Source organism: Saccopteryx leptura, chromosome 3, assembly GCF_036850995.1.
Source record: "Saccopteryx leptura isolate mSacLep1 chromosome 3, mSacLep1_pri_phased_curated, whole genome shotgun sequence".
Taxonomy (NCBI): Eukaryota; Metazoa; Chordata; class Mammalia; order Chiroptera; family Emballonuridae; genus Saccopteryx; species Saccopteryx leptura.
The window spans coordinates 323,034,971-323,052,338 of NC_089505.1; the positions used below are offsets into that span (position 1 = coordinate 323,034,971).

At 35.2% G+C, this 17,368-nt stretch overlaps 1 protein-coding gene across 4 annotated transcripts in view; it reads right to left on the reverse strand.

The window, feature by feature from the left end:
* SNTG1 (syntrophin gamma 1) overlaps window positions 1–17,368 on the reverse strand; it is a 587,020-nt gene that overhangs the window by 180,974 nt on the left and 388,678 nt on the right. For all 4 annotated transcript variants that reach the window (XM_066379071.1, XM_066379069.1, XM_066379070.1 and 1 more), the window contains one exon: window positions 10,681–10,811. In XM_066379071.1, the coding sequence (XP_066235168.1) occupies window positions 10,681–10,811 (131 nt within the window). The remainder of the gene's footprint in view (window positions 1–10,680; window positions 10,812–17,368) is intronic.

A 17,368-nucleotide genomic window follows, 5' to 3' on the forward strand; every position in this document is an offset into this window, starting at 1 on the left:
CTTCCCTCTTTTGATTTTTTTGAAATAGCTTGATAAGAGTAGGTGGTAGTACTTTTTTGAATATTTGATAAAATTCACCTATAATGCTCTCCAGTTTATTACTTCTGTTTGTGGTGAGTTTTTTGATAATTGTTTCCATTTTCTTTGTTTTAATCATTCTGTTTTAGTTTTCTGATTTTTCCAGATTGACTTTTGAAAGATTGTATGTTTCTAGGAATTTATTCCTCTTGCCCAGGTTGTCTAAATTTTTTAGTATATAGTTCTTCCTAGATTTTTCTTAAGATCTTTTATATTTCTCTTATATCAGTTGTTACTTCTCTTCTTTCATTTTTATTTTTATTTATTTGGGTCCTCTCTCTTTTTTATTGAATAGTCTGGTGTTAGTCAAATAAGTTTGTAAATATGATATATATGTTTGCTTGCTTGTAGTTTGCACTGGGTGTGGGAAACAGGCTGTCAAAGTCCTTATAGCCTATGGCTTGGTTTTAAGACTAAGCCTTTCCCACCCTTTTAATACTAAGATCTTTTCAAAACTAAGCTTTTCCCCACACTCTTAACTGTTGCATGATGTGGGGTGGTGCACTCTAATGAGGAATCCCATTTATGCCTCAGATATGTGGCTTTGTATCAGAGGCTTTCTAATTTGTAAATTGGCTTAAAGGCTTTAATTTCTACTCTATAAAATGAAGCAGACCGGGCGCTCTCTCTTGCTCAAATTCTGCCATCAACATTGCAGAGGAGAGGCAGCCAAGATGGCAGAGTGCTGAAGGAGAAGCCAGTTTGTGCAGAGTTTGTGCAGAGAGTAGGAGATGGGGAACAGAGGTGAATAAGGCTGGTGGGGGCCTTTGATTCTAGGAATACTTGGATGAGTCAGTGGCTTTGGGAGCCCTGAATGGAAAGGGAAGTGTTTACTGCTGTGTGTATTTCTCACCGCTGGGTGTGAGCTAGGATTAAAGCTAATGGCCCACCAGTTCATGGCTCCATTGTTTCATTACCATCTGTCCGAATCAAATGCTAACCTGCACCAACCAGGCAACTGTGATGGTGGCCGTGGCTACTAGTTTTACATCTGGCTAAAGGTTCATCATTCTTGTTTACCTTTTCAAAGAACTAACTCTTAGTTTAATTGATTTTTTGTGTACTTTTTAAGGCTTTATGTCATTTATATCTGCTCTGATCTTTATTATTTCCTTCCTTCTACTTCCTCTGAGCTTTATATGTTGTTTTATTCTTAGTTATTTTAGGTGCACAGTTATATTGTTTATTTAAGGCTTTCCTTGCTTCTTAAGGTATTCCTGTAATGCTATGAACTTTGTTCTCAGGACAGCTTTCACTGTGTTTAATAGATTATGGTTGTTTTATGTTCATTTTTATTTGTTTCAAGTAAGTTTTTTTATTTCTTCCTTGATCTCTTTGTTAATCAAATTTTTATTTAATAACATGCTATTAGCCTCCAAGTGTTTGAATGTTTTTCCATTTTTCACTGTAGTTGATTTCTAGTTTCATGCCATTGCAGCCAAAAAGGACGCTTCATATAATTTCAGTCTTCTTAAATTTACTGAAACTTGTTTTGTGTCTGTTGGGTAGATAAAATGTATTATGCTCACTTTGTTGGGGTTGGCGCTGCCCACGTGGAGGCCGTCGCCCAGGTGATATTAATGTGTATTGGGGTGGGCTGTGGGCAGGCAGAATCCTTGTAGCCTGGGGCTTGGTTTTGGGATTAAGCCTTTCCCACCCTTTTTGATGTGGGGTGGTACAATCCCATCATGCCCCAGATAGATGACTTTGTATTAGAGACTTCCCTATTTCATATATTGGATTAAAGGTTTTGATTTCTACAGTATAAAATGGGGGCAGAGCGGGAGCTTGCTCTCCTGGTTCCTGAGATTAATATTAGAGGAGAGAGCAGAGAGAAGAGCAGAAAGAGGCCATGTGGAGTAGGCCAGGAGAAGCAGCCAAGATGGCAGAGTGTTGAGTGAGAAGGCAGTTTGTGCAGAGTTTGTGCAGGGAGAAGGAAGGAGATGGGGAACAGAGGTGAATAAGTCTGGTGAGCTAGGAACCTTTGATTCTAGGAAACTCGGATAAGTCAGTAGCTTTGTGAGCACTGAATGTGAGTGGGTGTTGGAGCCCAGTGTGTGTTTTTACTTGCCCGCCGGGTGCAAGCTAGGATTAAAGATAATGGTCCATCAGTTTTTGGCTCCATTGTTTCTTTACCGACTGTCCGAATCCAATGCGAACCTGCATGGGCCGGGCTGCTGTGATGCCAGCCCTGGCTACTGGCTTTACAGTGTCCAAACGTGGTTTATCCTAGAAAATGTATCTTGACCACTTGAAAAGAATATATATTCTCTTATCATTCATTCTTACTCTAAAATCATTGAATATCTTAATAACCATTATTTTAGATTTTTTTATTTATTGATTTTTGGAGAGAAGGGAGAGAAAGAAGTAAAGTGAAAAAGAGTGGGGAGAAGCAGGAAGTATCTACTTATAGTAGTTGTTTCCTGTATGGGCCTTGACTAGGCAAGCTCAAGGATTCAAACTGGTAACCTCAGTGTTTCTGATCAACACTTTAACCTCTGTGCCACCATAGATCAGGCCTAATAACCATTGTTTTAAACTCTGTATCTGGTAGTTTTGTTACTTGCATTTATTTTAATTATTTTTCTGAGTTCTTTTGTTGATTTATCTGAGTCATATTTCTTTGTCCCTGTTGTCTATTAGGTAGCTCTGTTCTGACTCCCACAGTTGTTGTGGCATTTTTATGAGGAAGATGGGATCAGTGATATTAACCTTCAGGCTACTTGAGCTCCTTGATCTAAGAATGTTTCTTGAGGGTTATTTTTATGCTCCTCAGGACTCCTGTTTTGTGTCTTGAATGCTGTTGGCCCTTTTATGGGTGGAGTGATGCCTTCATGCTGGCTGGGTCTAAGGGTAAACCTGTCTGTCCCAAGTGCAGGCTTTGAGCAGATCACTGGAGCACTGGCAGTTTCTTAGAATTTTGTCTTCTGCCTTATACCTGGACTCAGCTGCTGCTTTGGTTTAGCAGTTCTCTAAGTGTGCTGTCAATCTCTGTCCTCTTCCTCACAGAAGAAGACCTTTACCGTCCCAATTTTACTTCTCTCTGGAGCCCCAGGAGAAGAGAACAAAGACAAACCAGGCTTCTTCCCTCTCTGGAGCTCCACTGTGAGGGGTTCTTATCTTTTGCCCCCAACCTCTTCCCTTCCCACAGAGCAGATCTTTCAGGCAAGCCTGTGACAACCCAGCTGGGGTTCCTTTGCTGACTTATAGCTGTTCAATCTGTTGAAATTTCCAGGTGAGAGATCAGTGGTATCTCTTATGCTGCCATTACTCTGTGAATAGTGCTAGGTTCATAATTGCTTGTTACTATAGTATTTATTGAATGCAATTAACTCATTTGTTAAAAGCTCTTGATGTGTTGAGCTGTCATAAAAATAAAAACATAAGCAGTTATTTGGACTCACCTAAATTATTTACTTTTTTACTTATATTGTTTTAGCTAAACACTTCTACATGATGAATCTGTATAAATTTTTTTAAGTAAAAACAAAACAAATATACACAAATTAGCATTAACAGAAATATTAAGTACTTAAGGCAGAAGAAAAATGAAAAAAGTAATAAGAAGAAACAGAAAAATGTAGGATATATATTTGAATAAATAGCTATGTAAAATAATAATATAACTATGATCTTGAGCACTTTAAATTACACATATAATTATTTCAAAAATATAGCTAAAGACAGAAAATGAATACAAAATTTATTTAAACTGTTCTAGGTTTCTTGCATTTTATGAAAAAAAATAATAAATTGTATTAAATTCTAATAACTCATGTACATATAGTGCTATAATCTGAATTTGGGTGTCCTCTCCACTCCTAATTCATTCATGAAAAGCTTAATGCTTAATATGTGGTATTAATAGGTAAGATCTTTGGTAAATGCTTTAACCATAATACTGAATTCCTCATGAATGAGATTAGTACCCTATCAAAGAGGTTCCAGAGAGATTGCTAGCTCCCTTTACCAAGTAAGAGTACAAAGAGAAGGCACCAGCTCTTAATTGGAAGGCAGCCTTCATTAGAGAACAGAACTATGTTGGTGTCTTGGCCTTGGGCTTCCAGCATTCAAGACTGTAAAACATAAATTTCTGCTGTTTATAAGCTATCCATTCTGTAGTATTTTGCTATTGAATCCCAAATAAATTGAGACATATAGTGTAATTTTTAGGTAATAACTAAAATAATACTAAAACATGTATGCATAATAATATAATAAAAGAAATATTAAAGAATAAAACTGTTTACTATTGCCAAAAAGTGAGAAAATGATCAAAAGGTAAAATATAAAAACTAATGTGTATTGTCAGAAAAAAACTTTTATTTTGAATATATATATATGCTCAAAAAAATAACCAATTACAAAATAGTGAAAAGATAAAAACAGATGTCCCACCAAAGAAAATGTCATGTGATAAATAAGCACTTGAAAGTATGTTCAACCTCATTACAATATGCAAATTTAGGTTACAATGACATATCAGTTCATACCTATGAGAATGGTAAAATAAAAGTAGTAAGAACAACAATGCTGACAAGGATGTAGAGAAAGTGGGTCACTCATACTCTGGTAGTGGAAATATAAAATAGTACAGCCACTCTAGAAAAGAATTTGGCTGGTTCTTAAAAATCTAAACATGTTGTTATCATACAACATTGTAATTGAACTCTTGAGAATATACCCAAGGAAATAAAAATGTATGTTACCAAAAATCTATACACATTTGCAGAATATTTATTTATAATTGTCAAAAATTGGAAACCATTAGATTATCTTTCAATGACTGAATTTTTAAAAATATACGTACCATGGAATACTCAGAAAATTAACAATTGAGCATGTAAGTAATTAGAAATATAGTCAGGGGATTATGTTAAATAAGAATATTTAATTCAATAAGATCATATAATGTAAGATTCAATTAATATAATGTCCTTAAAATGACAAAATATATATGGAGAACAATTATTAGTTGTCAGAGTTAGGACATGGTGGGTATGGAGAGATGCTACCATGGTTATGGAAAGGCAATAAGAGGACTCAGGCAGTATAAAAACTTTTCTACACCATTTCTGTTTTGGTGAATATAAGAATATGCACATGTTATAAATTTCTATAGAACTAAACATAATTACATGAAACTAAACACATGAATACTGAATGAGTGGTAGATTTTATCAATGCCAATTTCTTAAATGTAGTAATGTACTAGAATTCTGCAAGATGTCACCACCTCCTGACCAGGCAGTGGTGCAGTGGATAGAGCATCAGACTGGGATGTGAAGGACCCAGGTTTGAGACCCCGAGGTCACCAGCTTGAGCGTGAGCTCATCTGGTTTGAGCAAAGCTCACCAGCTTGGACCCAAGGTCGTTGGCTTGAGCAAGGGGTTACTCGGTCTGCTGTAGCCCCATGATCAAGGCACATATAAGAAAGCAATCAATGAACAACGAAAATGCTACAAAAAAAAACCCCTGATGATTGATGCTTCTCATGTCTCTCTGTTCCTGTCTGTCTGTCCCTATCTATCCCTCTCTTTGACTCTTTCTCTGTCTCTGTAAAAAAAAAAAAAAAAAAAAAAAAGTGATGTCACCACCATTTGGGAAAATAGATAAAGGATAAAAAAATCTCTCTGTATTATTTCTTTTATTTTTTTTGTGACAGAGACAGAGAGAAGGACAGATAGGAACAGACAGACAGGAAGGGAGAGAGATGAGAAGCATTAGTTTTTCATTGTGGTACCTTAGTTTTCATTGACTGCTTTCTCACATGTGCCTTGACCAGGGGGGCTAAAGCAGACTGAGTGACCCCTTGCTCAAGCCAGGGACCTTGGGCTCAATCTGGTGAGCCTTGATCAAATCAGATGAGCCCATGCTCAAGCTGGCGACTTCAGAGTTTTAAGCCTGGGTTCTCCGCATCCCAGTTCGACACTCTATCCACTGCGCCACTGCTTGGTCAGGCTCTCTGTATTATTTCTTAAAACAGTATGTAAAATCTACAATTAACTCAAGATAAAATATTTAATGATAAAAAAATCTAGAGAGTTAAATAAAAAAACAAATATTAAAAAGTAGATATTCTCCCAAATATGTCAGTAATTATGTTAAAAGTGACTAGACTAAATAATCCTATTACATGACTAAGATTATTACTTTGGATTAAAACTAACTAACCAACCAAATAAACAAAAAACAAACATAGAAGAGACATATTATATATTAATATTTAGAAGAGCTGTAACATAAATAAAAAATATATACAATATAAATATTAACCAACAGATAGCTGATGTAATTATCTTATTGATAAAGTAGACTTCAAAACAAAAACATTTTCGGAGATACAAAACATTTTATAAAAGGTTCATTAAGAAGTTTTAAAATCCCAAATCTGCTAGTATCCAAATGTAAATTAATTATATATAGCATATATTGACAAAACTAAAACTAAAAATACATAAAGCCACTATCAGTGGAAGACTTGAATAAACCTCTCTTAAGATCTAATACATTAAACAGACAAAAACATCATCAATGATATAGAGGATCAGAAAACTTAATGAATAAATGTGACCTCTTGAAATATGTAGAATTCTGCACTAAAAAAAAATAACAATACACATTATCTGAAAATACATGTGAAACATTTGTCAAAATTATTTATATATTGTAAAATCAAGCCTTAATAAATATTAAAGGATTGAAATCATTGAGCATAAAATTACACTAATAAGCAATTACAAAAAAAGATAATTAAGAAATTGTAAAGTAACTTAAAAATTTACATTACATTTTTAAGTATTCCATAGGTGAAATAAGTAAAAAATTTAGAAAATATTTGTAAGTAAATTTTTTAAAAAACATGAATACTTGTGAACTTTCAATTCTTGCCACGAAAAAGTATCCCCATTTCTTCCCGGTGTTACCTAACAACTAAAGAATCTTGTACAGACCCCAACAGCAAGAATAAGTGGTCTCCAAAAGGTACAATGATAAAGCTAATTTCCTAGGGACTTCAGGACTTGAAAATATGAGGAGGTAAGTCCCCTGGGTTTTCTTATTGCCTCTCATATGCCTTAGATGCATGCTCCAAAAGCTTCTAACACAGAATCACCAATAGCAAGACAAAACAATGTTCCAGGGAAAGTCTATTTTCTCTGGTCAAAAGACTGGGAAATAAGTACTCTACAATAATAAGATCTTTTTGATATTCTGTCCTAATCTAGGCAAATATCACTAGAGACACTTTCTCCTTTCCCCCAAGGTTTCAGCATAGGTGAAAAGAAATCTGGTCTTCTACCCATTCTCTGATTCCCCATCTGGGGGTGTTCAGGGGGACAAGAAGAGAGCTGATATTCCACCCCCCACTTGAAAGAAACCAGCAGCATCCAATACAGTACCAGGATAGTGTCAGTGGTTTCTAGTGGGAAGTTGAAACCACTGCAGCAATTAGACTCTCACCCTGCAGCAATTAGACTGAGAAAAGTAGTATGAAATGTAGGCAGTCAGTTCTCTGCCTCCCTTCCTATGCTGACTACCATGACCCAGCAGGGAGACGAGCCTCCACTCTCATCTGTCATCACCAGGATGAAACCAAATGATGGGTGGAGAGGCTGATTTCTTTCAGCATTTCCTCCATTCTTTTCCTCTCAGCACAGTTCTGTGGTGAGCTGAACTTCTCTTTTTCCATCATCCAGTAGAAATAAAATAATGAGTATTAGTCTTCCCTGTTCACTCTCCCAGTGGCAGGAGTGCCAAGGGAGGAATGGAACTGACATTCTGGTCAAAGATAATGAGGTGATCAAGTTGATGCCTGACTTCTATCAGAATATTGTCAGCAGGGTTAAGGGGCATGCTGGATTTACACCTCAACCATTTGCAAGTAGAGAGTGTCTGTAGGTATTATACTTTTGTAGGGATGGTATCAGCATATATACCCATCCAGCGCTCACACCACACCTCAACAAATGGATGGTCTGCTTAAAAAAGAAGATTAAATAGAATCCACAGTCTCATAAATTTAATAACCAAAAGAAGTCCAGATAATTTTTTTCTAATCAGTTGTTTTAACAAAGTCAGGAAAATAACAATATGAATAAGAATAAGAACAATCAAAGAACACCAATACAGAGATAAATGAGATATTTAAATTATTTGACAGCCATTTATATTTTATATTTATATAAATTATTTATATTTATATTTATATTTATTATGGCTGCTTTAAAATTTATATTTTAAAGCAGCCATAATAAAAATGTTTCAACAAGTAATTGCAAGTTCTCCTGAAATTAATGAAAAAATAAAAATTTCAGGAAAAATAATACAGATTATAAAGTGTATGAATGGACAATAACAGAACAGAAAATATACCAACAACAAATGAAAGCATACTGAATACATTCAATAACAGAGTAAATATGATAGAGGATAAAATCAGTGAACTTTAATATAGATGAATGGAATTGATTCAGTTTGTACAACAAAAAAAAGAATATAAAAAAAGAAAGAGAAAAATGAAAGAAAAAATGAGAAGAAAAAGGAAGGAATGAAAGAAAGAGAGAGAAAGAAAAGAAAGAAAGATAAAAAGAAAGAAAAAAGAAAAAAGAAAGAATGAAAGAAAGAGAAAAAGGAAGGAAGAAAGGAAGCAAAGATTCCCAAGATCTGTGGAACAATAATTAAAGAGATAACATTTGTATCAACAAAGTAACAGGAGAAGAAAAAGAAGGACTGAAAAAGTATTTAAAAAATAATGACCAAATATTTCTATAATTTAGTGAAAATCATAAATATATAGATTTAAGTAGGTAAGGCCCAGATAAAATAAATTCAAAGAAACCCATAGCAAGACACACCATATTTGAGCTTCTGAAAACTAATGAAGAAGAAGAAGAAAATAACCTGAATGCAGCATGCAGCCAGCAAGCAATAGCATAGTACTTATAGGGTAATACCAATTTGAATGACAATAGAGGTCAAAAGACAGTGGCATGGTATTTTAAAGTACTGAAAGAAAAGAATTGTCAGCTACAAATTTTATAGCCGTGGAAACTATTGTTAGAAATGAAGGTGAAATAAGATATTCTCAGACAAATAAAAACTAAAGTAATTTGATACTAACAAATTCACCTTTAAGGAATGGATAAACAAAAATTAAACAGAAAGAAAATGTTAAGTGAAGGCCTGGAATTTCAGAAAGAAAAAAAATGAGTAGGTAAACATTGGGTTAAGTACAGGGTGGGTCAAAAATAGGTTTATAGTTGTTCATATGTTAAATAATATAATAATTAATAAATGATAGTACAAGAGTAAATACACATAATTACAATGTAAACCTACTTTTGCTTCAACCTGTAAAATAGAGTATCCCTTTTTTCCATGAGTTCTTAAAATTCTTTTGATAACTAGCACACAAAAAAATGTCATTTGATAATAGTGCTTGGTGTATATATAGGAAATTAAGAAAATTAAACTTACAAATTGGGGAGAATAAATGGACTTAAATAGAATTAATATTTCTATACTTTATTCAAAGTGGTAAATTGTAAATATCAGTAGTGTCAGAAGATATGTATGCATACTGTAGAAATTAGAACAATTCAGAAAAATATAAAAAATGTTATATTCAAAAACACTATAAATAAATCATGATGTAATCCTAAAACTTGTGGGTATAATAAAGTGAACTTTGATGAAAATGTCTACTTCTGAATATATATTTTAGGGAAAAAGTCTGAAAAATTAATAATCAAATGAGGTTTGGGCAAAACTATGGCCTGTGGGCTAGCCTGTCATCTATTCTTATAAAGTTTTATTGAAAGAGAACTATGTTCATTTCTTTATATGCAGTGTATGGAAATTTTTATTATAAAAGGATATAGTTGAATTGTTGTGACAGAGACATTAGTGTCCTCAAAGACTGAAGTATTTACTATACTATTTTTTACAGAAAAATTTCTGAACCCCTAGAACTTATATTTCAAGAAGCTGTAAGAACAAAAATTCAAGCCAAACAACTGAAGGAATGGAAACATTCAAGAAAGAAGCAGAATCTCATGATTTACTATTATTACCCATAACAAAAAACTTCAACAAAGTCTCAAATTAGTCCTTTGAAAAACAATAAATTAAGAAAATTTATAACTTCTTAGCAAAACTGGCTAAGATAAAAGAGAAAAAACAAATTTCAAGAATGAAAAAGAAGACATCATTAGTGTTTGTATACTTAATTCACAAGATAATAATATGAGAATATTATAAACTACATAAAAATAACTTTTTCTTATTGAATAGAATATACAATTTCTTTTAGAAAAAGAATCATTAAAAAACACAAAAAGGAACACAAAATTCAATAAAACTATTTCTATTAAAGACACTGAATCAATTACAAAATTAGTATTAAAGTCAGAGTTTTATGTAATATTTTTTAAACCAGATTCATGAATGTTCTACTTCTTTTCTAGTTTTTTTTTTTTGTACTATTGGAAATATACTGAATGTAAAAATTGTAAGGCATACTATGTTAAATAAGAGTTTGACAAAAGGCCTCTTTTTCAATGAACAGTAAATCAGAAGAACTTAGTAACATAAACTCACCGACTCAAATCTGTCCCAGGCACATATTGAGAGAAACGAGAATGAAGTAGAGGGATCAGTCTATGGTCACACCATCGTTTTTCCCATCTCAAGCCTGGAGATGTTGGCCACGAAGAACATGATAATGTGTCCTGAAAAGAATACCAACATTCAGTATTTTTTTACTTCCTGTGTTTTCAAGTTCTATGTCACAAGTTATTTTTATTTGGGGGATATATTTCCTTCTAAATAATGAAAAGATATTTATAGATTACCACAAGAAGTAATCCATGTTCATTGACAATAAAATTGTATTTGTTAACTTCTTCATTATTGAAATTCTATAAGAAAATTAAAGAGTGCTGCATTTCAGATTAAGAATGGAAGAAAAACATGAAAAAAAAATCAAGTGGAGACAGAAGAAAAAAACAAATGTGTGACAGAACTAAAATCATCCACAAATGGGAAAGATGAGACAAACTGTAATTGCAATGAATACATAAGTGTACTTAATTCAACTAGCCAGCATCTTGTAAGCACAAAACACTTATAAATATTTGTGATTTATTAGTTACTTGCAAATATTTCTGAGTATACTGAATTTTCTTATAAAACAACTTTTAAAAACATTGCAAAGAAATATTTGTCCATTGTTTTAACTTCATGTTTATAGAATGTTTGTATTTTCTTGTATTGTTTTAATGTCATATTAAATCAAATATTGCTGATTTAAAAATATATGTACTTTATGTTTTATTATAAGTTTGAATTTTTTATTATGTATAGAAGAGACAAATTTGAATAAAATTTGAACATTTTGATTGATGTTGATTTATGCTTCTATCATTATATGAGCTTCACTGTTAAAATTTTTTCATGGTACTAGATCATGGAATTATATTGGTATTTAAGTTGGCATGAGTTGTAAATGTCCAATGCTTAATTTACTCAGGAACTATTGGTACTGATTTCTGTATTCTCTAACTTCTGAATGATGATGTCAGAAAGAGGTTCTATTTTAGTCATATTAAAATTCTTAGTTTATTAACTTTTTCTTTCAGATATTAATTTATTTTAAATTGTTTAAGGAAAAAAAAGATATATCATTAAAGTTTGAATGCTCCTTGGCATTATTATGTTAATTGTCATTAATTGTGTAAATATAAGCCTCCTTTTCACAAAAATTAGGGGATCAGGGAATGTACTGACACTCCAGTACTTTCAGCCTTTGTATAGTGCATTTTCACCAATCAAGTAAAAGTTGGTTTTGCATCTCATTTGCATAACTGAACAACTTCCTTTGACTTGTCGTATGTTTCTCTGATGTTCTTGTTTAATAAAAAAAATCAAATGCTTCTTTTTTATATCGCTTCATATTCATTTTGAAATATCTCCTAATTTTTGTGAGCAGTAGAAATCCTTAGAACAGTAGAACATTTGGAAGGGTGAACTGGCTAAGACCACTCGTGAGAGTTCCCCTGCTGGTAATTACTGAAGACTGTAGTGTAAGATACCTATCTTCTGAAAGAAGACAGTTGCTTTTAATGCTTATCTGGTGATTGCAAAAGTAGAAACATAGGTTTCATATTAATCTTATTCTTGACCTTCATGTCAGATGTTGTAGATGGCCAGCATGGGGCTATTTGGGTGACAGTACAACAGGATGATGAGAACTTGGGCTCCAAATCAGAATCAGACCAACAGGTTTCAAAGTTTCAATTTCCCAATGGATTAGTACTTTAACCTAGAGGTAAGTTATGTAAACTCTTTTTGCCTTATTGTGCCAATTTCCTAAGATAAGCCTATCACAATACTCCTTTTACTAAAAAGAAACCTAAAGCTTTTTAAGATTTATTAGAGTATTGTTTTTCCACCTTTCTTGCAGAGGCACTTGAAGAAACAATAACCATTTGTGACACACTAGAATAAACAGATTAGGTTTCTGTGCTCAGGCTAGAACTAACCATAGATATTATGAGTGTCTCAGGTCCCACCACACTGCCTTATACATCAGTGCAAACTCTCTTGCAGGATTGTAGTGCAATGCTGAGATGGCCCACTCCTGAGTGGTTCTACAGTCTAAAATTTATCCAAGTCATCCAGCCAGCAAATGACAGTGTCAAAACACACAGACCGACATCTTTCTGTTTTGAGGTCCAATACATCTGTCAAAGCACAAAATTTAATATTTATAACCAGAAGTAAAGTCATAAAAATAATTCAGATTTGCATCTTGATTATTTTACAATATTGCTATGCAAGTTTAGGAAAATTATTTAAACATGGTTCCTCATTTTCCTTGCTAAGCAAAATTAGTTCCCTTTACTTTATATGTTTATAAACAAATGGGGTAGAGAATGTAAAAGAACATAAAAGACATAGGCAATAAAATATTAAAGACAATGATAATCACCAATAGATGAGTATGATGCTCCACAAATTATATTTTATAGACTTTACAGATTGGTATACATGGAAATACATGTGACTTTAATGTAGCATCTCAACTTGATTCATTTAGGTACCAAAGTTGTAAAATGTCACTTTTTTTATGTTTCCTCCATATTAAAAGTATAAATAAACCCTAGGTTGACCTGTGGTGGCACAGTAGTCAAAACATCGGCCTTGAACACTGAAGTTGCCAGTTCAAAACCCTGGGATTGCTCAGTCAAGGCACATATGGGAGTTGATGCTTCTTGCACCACCCCTGCCCTTCTCTGCCGCTCTCTTTCTGTCTCTACCCTTCTGCCTCTAAAAAAAAAAATAAATAAACATTTAAAAATATATATAAATAAGCCCTAATTCAGCTATTGAACTAATCAAGGTTAATATATTTTATTTTATAGATCTACTATTTAGTAGAATACCTAATATTTTATGAAGATTGTCTTTAAGTTATGAAAATGTAATATCAATTTGTTTTCTATTCTTTCTCTTAAAGTTATTTTTAATTGTATATAAGATGACCTAAAAACACAAATATTTTTTTATGATTTTAAGGCTTATAACTACTTTTTAAGAGATTTATTCTTCAATGCCAAAAATATTGCTTCCTGTTATTAATAAGATAAATGGAGAAGTAGCATTTATATAATCTTTATTTTATTACACACTTTTTCCAAAACTTAACACACTATAAGGTATATTGTCATAAAATGACCTCAAGATCATTCATCTCACCAAAATAGAATTGCATAGATAGAAAAATGCTGATTCAGATTTTGTTAAAGACTTGCATAGAAAATATTCCTTAAATATACAATTGCAAAACAGTGTTTCCAAAAATCTGGTTAAATGATTATACAAATATAAGTCTCCTGGTAAACATAAAGGAAATTGCTTTTCTCCACCTTACCTGGCAAACCAATTGATTCTATACACTAAAATTAATAACTTGGATTCCAAGATGGTGATGGAGTAAGCAGATGTTCCATCTGCCACCTCCCAGGACCAAATTGGATTACAACTTAATTTAAGAACAATCATCTTGAAAAACCAACTTTGGACTAAGTAAAGAGGAATCTATAACCAAAGATCACAGAAAAAGCCACAACCAGATGAGTAGGAAGGGCAGAGACTCAGAATGGGCTGCCCCGCTCCCAGGAGTAGGCATGGCTGAGGGTCCAGAGATACTCTTACTGTGAGAAGGTTCATCCTGAGAGGTGTGGATCTTGAGCCCCAGGCCAGTACCCTAGGCTAGAGTCCCAGAGGCAAGAAGAAGCACCCACATAGTATTTTGATGATGAAAGAGCCAAGGTTTCTGTCTGTGAGAAAGAGACAGGAGTTCCCAGAGATGCAGGGTCCATCTTAAAGGGCCAGTGAAGAAAACCTAGTTCACAGCTACTTACCCAGGGCTCTGGTGAAGAAAGCTGAGAGGATGAGAGATGCATGAGGAGAATATGAAGTTGGTGGCCTAGGGAGAGACACTGCAGGGGATGGCATCTAGATCCCCTGTGCTGAGTCATTCTCCAATACTGCAGTCACCATCTTTCTTGGGTGGAGCAGTCCCCTTTTTGCAGGATCAGCCTGGAGAAAAGCAACTGCCCCACCCTTGGAAATCTATACTACCCTACCCTACAAAGTCTGTTCTGTTCTGAGAAGTCAGCAAGGAAGCAGGGAGCATGTCATTGACTCAGTTTTCTGTTATTGAGGATGAAGCTTCCCACATCCCTCACCCCACATGATCCCAAGTCTATGGCTGGTGTTTCTGCCTCATGGAAGACTCAGAAGAAACTGTCTGGATTGTGGACAGACCACACTTGGGGTTGCAGAGGCAAAACCCAATGAACTCCTGGGGCTACACCCTAATGAAGGTTGTAAAAAATGTCTGGACATACTGAAACCTGGGGCTGAGGAGTGGGAGCCACACATATCACCTCCTAATCTCTGAATTGTCACAGGAACTAGTTTTTTCAGTGGCCAATCCTAACAAGCAGCCAGCAAAGACTGCAGGAAACAGAGCTCAGGGAATTTAGGCTTTCTGCGAACATTACCCCAGAACGAGTGTGGATAAAAGTCAGTCTAGGTGTGCAGGTTGGTATTTTCATGTACACCTGGTCCCAGCCAGAAATTCTGGATTGCTTATAGCTCCAAGAAGGTTGCTGAGGGACAGTCACAGTCAGTGTCTCCCTTTGGTCTGCACAGGTTCCCTCCAAAGAGGCCCAGGGCTGGCACATCCAGTGGCCAGCTGCAGAGAGCATAGGTTAGGACCTAAAATCCTTTCTGGCAGTGTGTCCTAAAGGAGGGCTCATCACACAAGCCCAGTTGAAGTAAGGTCCGTTTTTTGTGATCAGTTCCAGAACAGTGGCTTGTGAGCACTGGATAGAGTAGAGCTTCACAGTCAGCCAGCCCAGGTCCTGGATATCTTGCCTTGATGGGCTAGGTTCCACAGAGGGAAGGGTGAGAGGCTTGGATTACAGATATTTAAAGTGTGGGTCCCCGTGAGCCTATTGTGTGGCCCAGGTGAGGGGCTTAGCAACTTTCTGGGTAGGGGCACAGTGAGTCCCAGGGGAGAACTATCTCAGTTTTCCTCCCTGAGACCAAGGGCTCATCAGCTGGAAGAACTTCTGCAGAGGGGACTGTAGGCCTTATTTGATCTAAATCTATGACTCACTTTGCTGGGGAGAAATAGAATAGAAGCATCCAGCAGTATCTGAGGAAATTAGCTTTAGAGTAGGGTCCACTTTCCCAATAATGAGATACTGACCAAGAGACACCCTGAACTAGGGAGTCCCCCTAACATTGTATTTCCAACCTCAGTTGCCTTAACCCATCTAGCTTGCATGCAACCTGTAGTATGTTTTATTTGTATTAATTTTTTTTGGTCTAAAATAATGATTAGTAGTATCCTTACACTTAAAGACCTTTGACAGTGTCAAAGTAATGTTCAATCACAGTGCTAAAAGTAGAAATAAAATGTGCCTCTTGAAAACAAAAAGACAGTCTTGACCACGCAGTGGCACACTAGATAAAGTATAGACTGAAATGCAGAAGATTCAGGTTCAAAACCCCGAGGTCACCGGCTTGTGTGCAGTCTCACCAACTTGAGCACAGGGTCACTGGCTTGAGCATGGGATCAGAGACAAGACCCCATGGTCACTGGCTTGAGCCCAAGGTCGCTAGCTTGAGCAATGGGTCAATTGCTCTGCTAGAGCTCCCGATCAAGGCACATATGAGAAAACAATCGATGAACAACTAAGGTGCCACAACAAAGAATTGATGCTTCTCATCTCTCTCTTTTCCTATTTGTCTGTCTCTATCTGTCCTTCTCTCTCTCTCTCTCTGTCTATGTTTAAAAAAAAGGAGAAGAAAGAAAATAGAAAGACAGAACTCCAATAAGAAAAATTTCTGATAACTTTTAAAAAATTTTATACGGCTAAATTTATTTGGAACAATTATGTTATAGAATTACCAGATTATTTTCTTGATTTAATTATATCTTTCTTAAAGAGAACACATAGCAAGCAAGCACACAGAGGCACCATTCATAAAATTCCACAGACCTTTTTTTATGTCAATGCAATGAGTAAGAAACAAATTGGAATGATTCTTACCTATAGTCCTTTCACTCTGACTTCTCAACTTTTCATTATTATATAGGAGTTTAAGGGTACATGGACAAGAGTTAGAGGTAAGAATATTCCCAAACAATTTTCTCCTACACTCATGTAAACTAGCTCTTCTTTCTTATTTTACCAGCAGAGCTGAGATAGAGATTCTTTTGAATTTTGTGAAGGGAAAGTTCTCAGGAGAAACTCTCAGGACTAAGGGAAGAATGGAATTGAGGCAGGAAGTAACTTGGTCACAGATGTGGGTTCCTGTAAAAGAGACTCAATGTCACCTGCCAAGATCATGCCTTTACACCTCTATCACAAAATCCCTGGTTTCAGCCATACTAGAGCAGGGAGCACTGAGCCCTGATTACCAGGCACTGTTTCCTTACAAGGAAGGTCCGCTATGAATTAGGTGAAGTCAGCATTCACAACCACTGGTGATACTCACACCACCCCAGTAAGGGGACTGGATGAATATAAAAATATTCAGAGCATCTAGAGCAGGGGTCCCCAAACTATGGCCCGCAGGCCACATGCAGCCCCCTGAGGCCATTTATCCAGCCCCCCCACCACACTTTCAGAAGGGGCACCTCTTTCATTGGTGGTCAGTCGCTCACCTACAGTACTACTTCCGGTGACGCGGGATGCATGCAGGG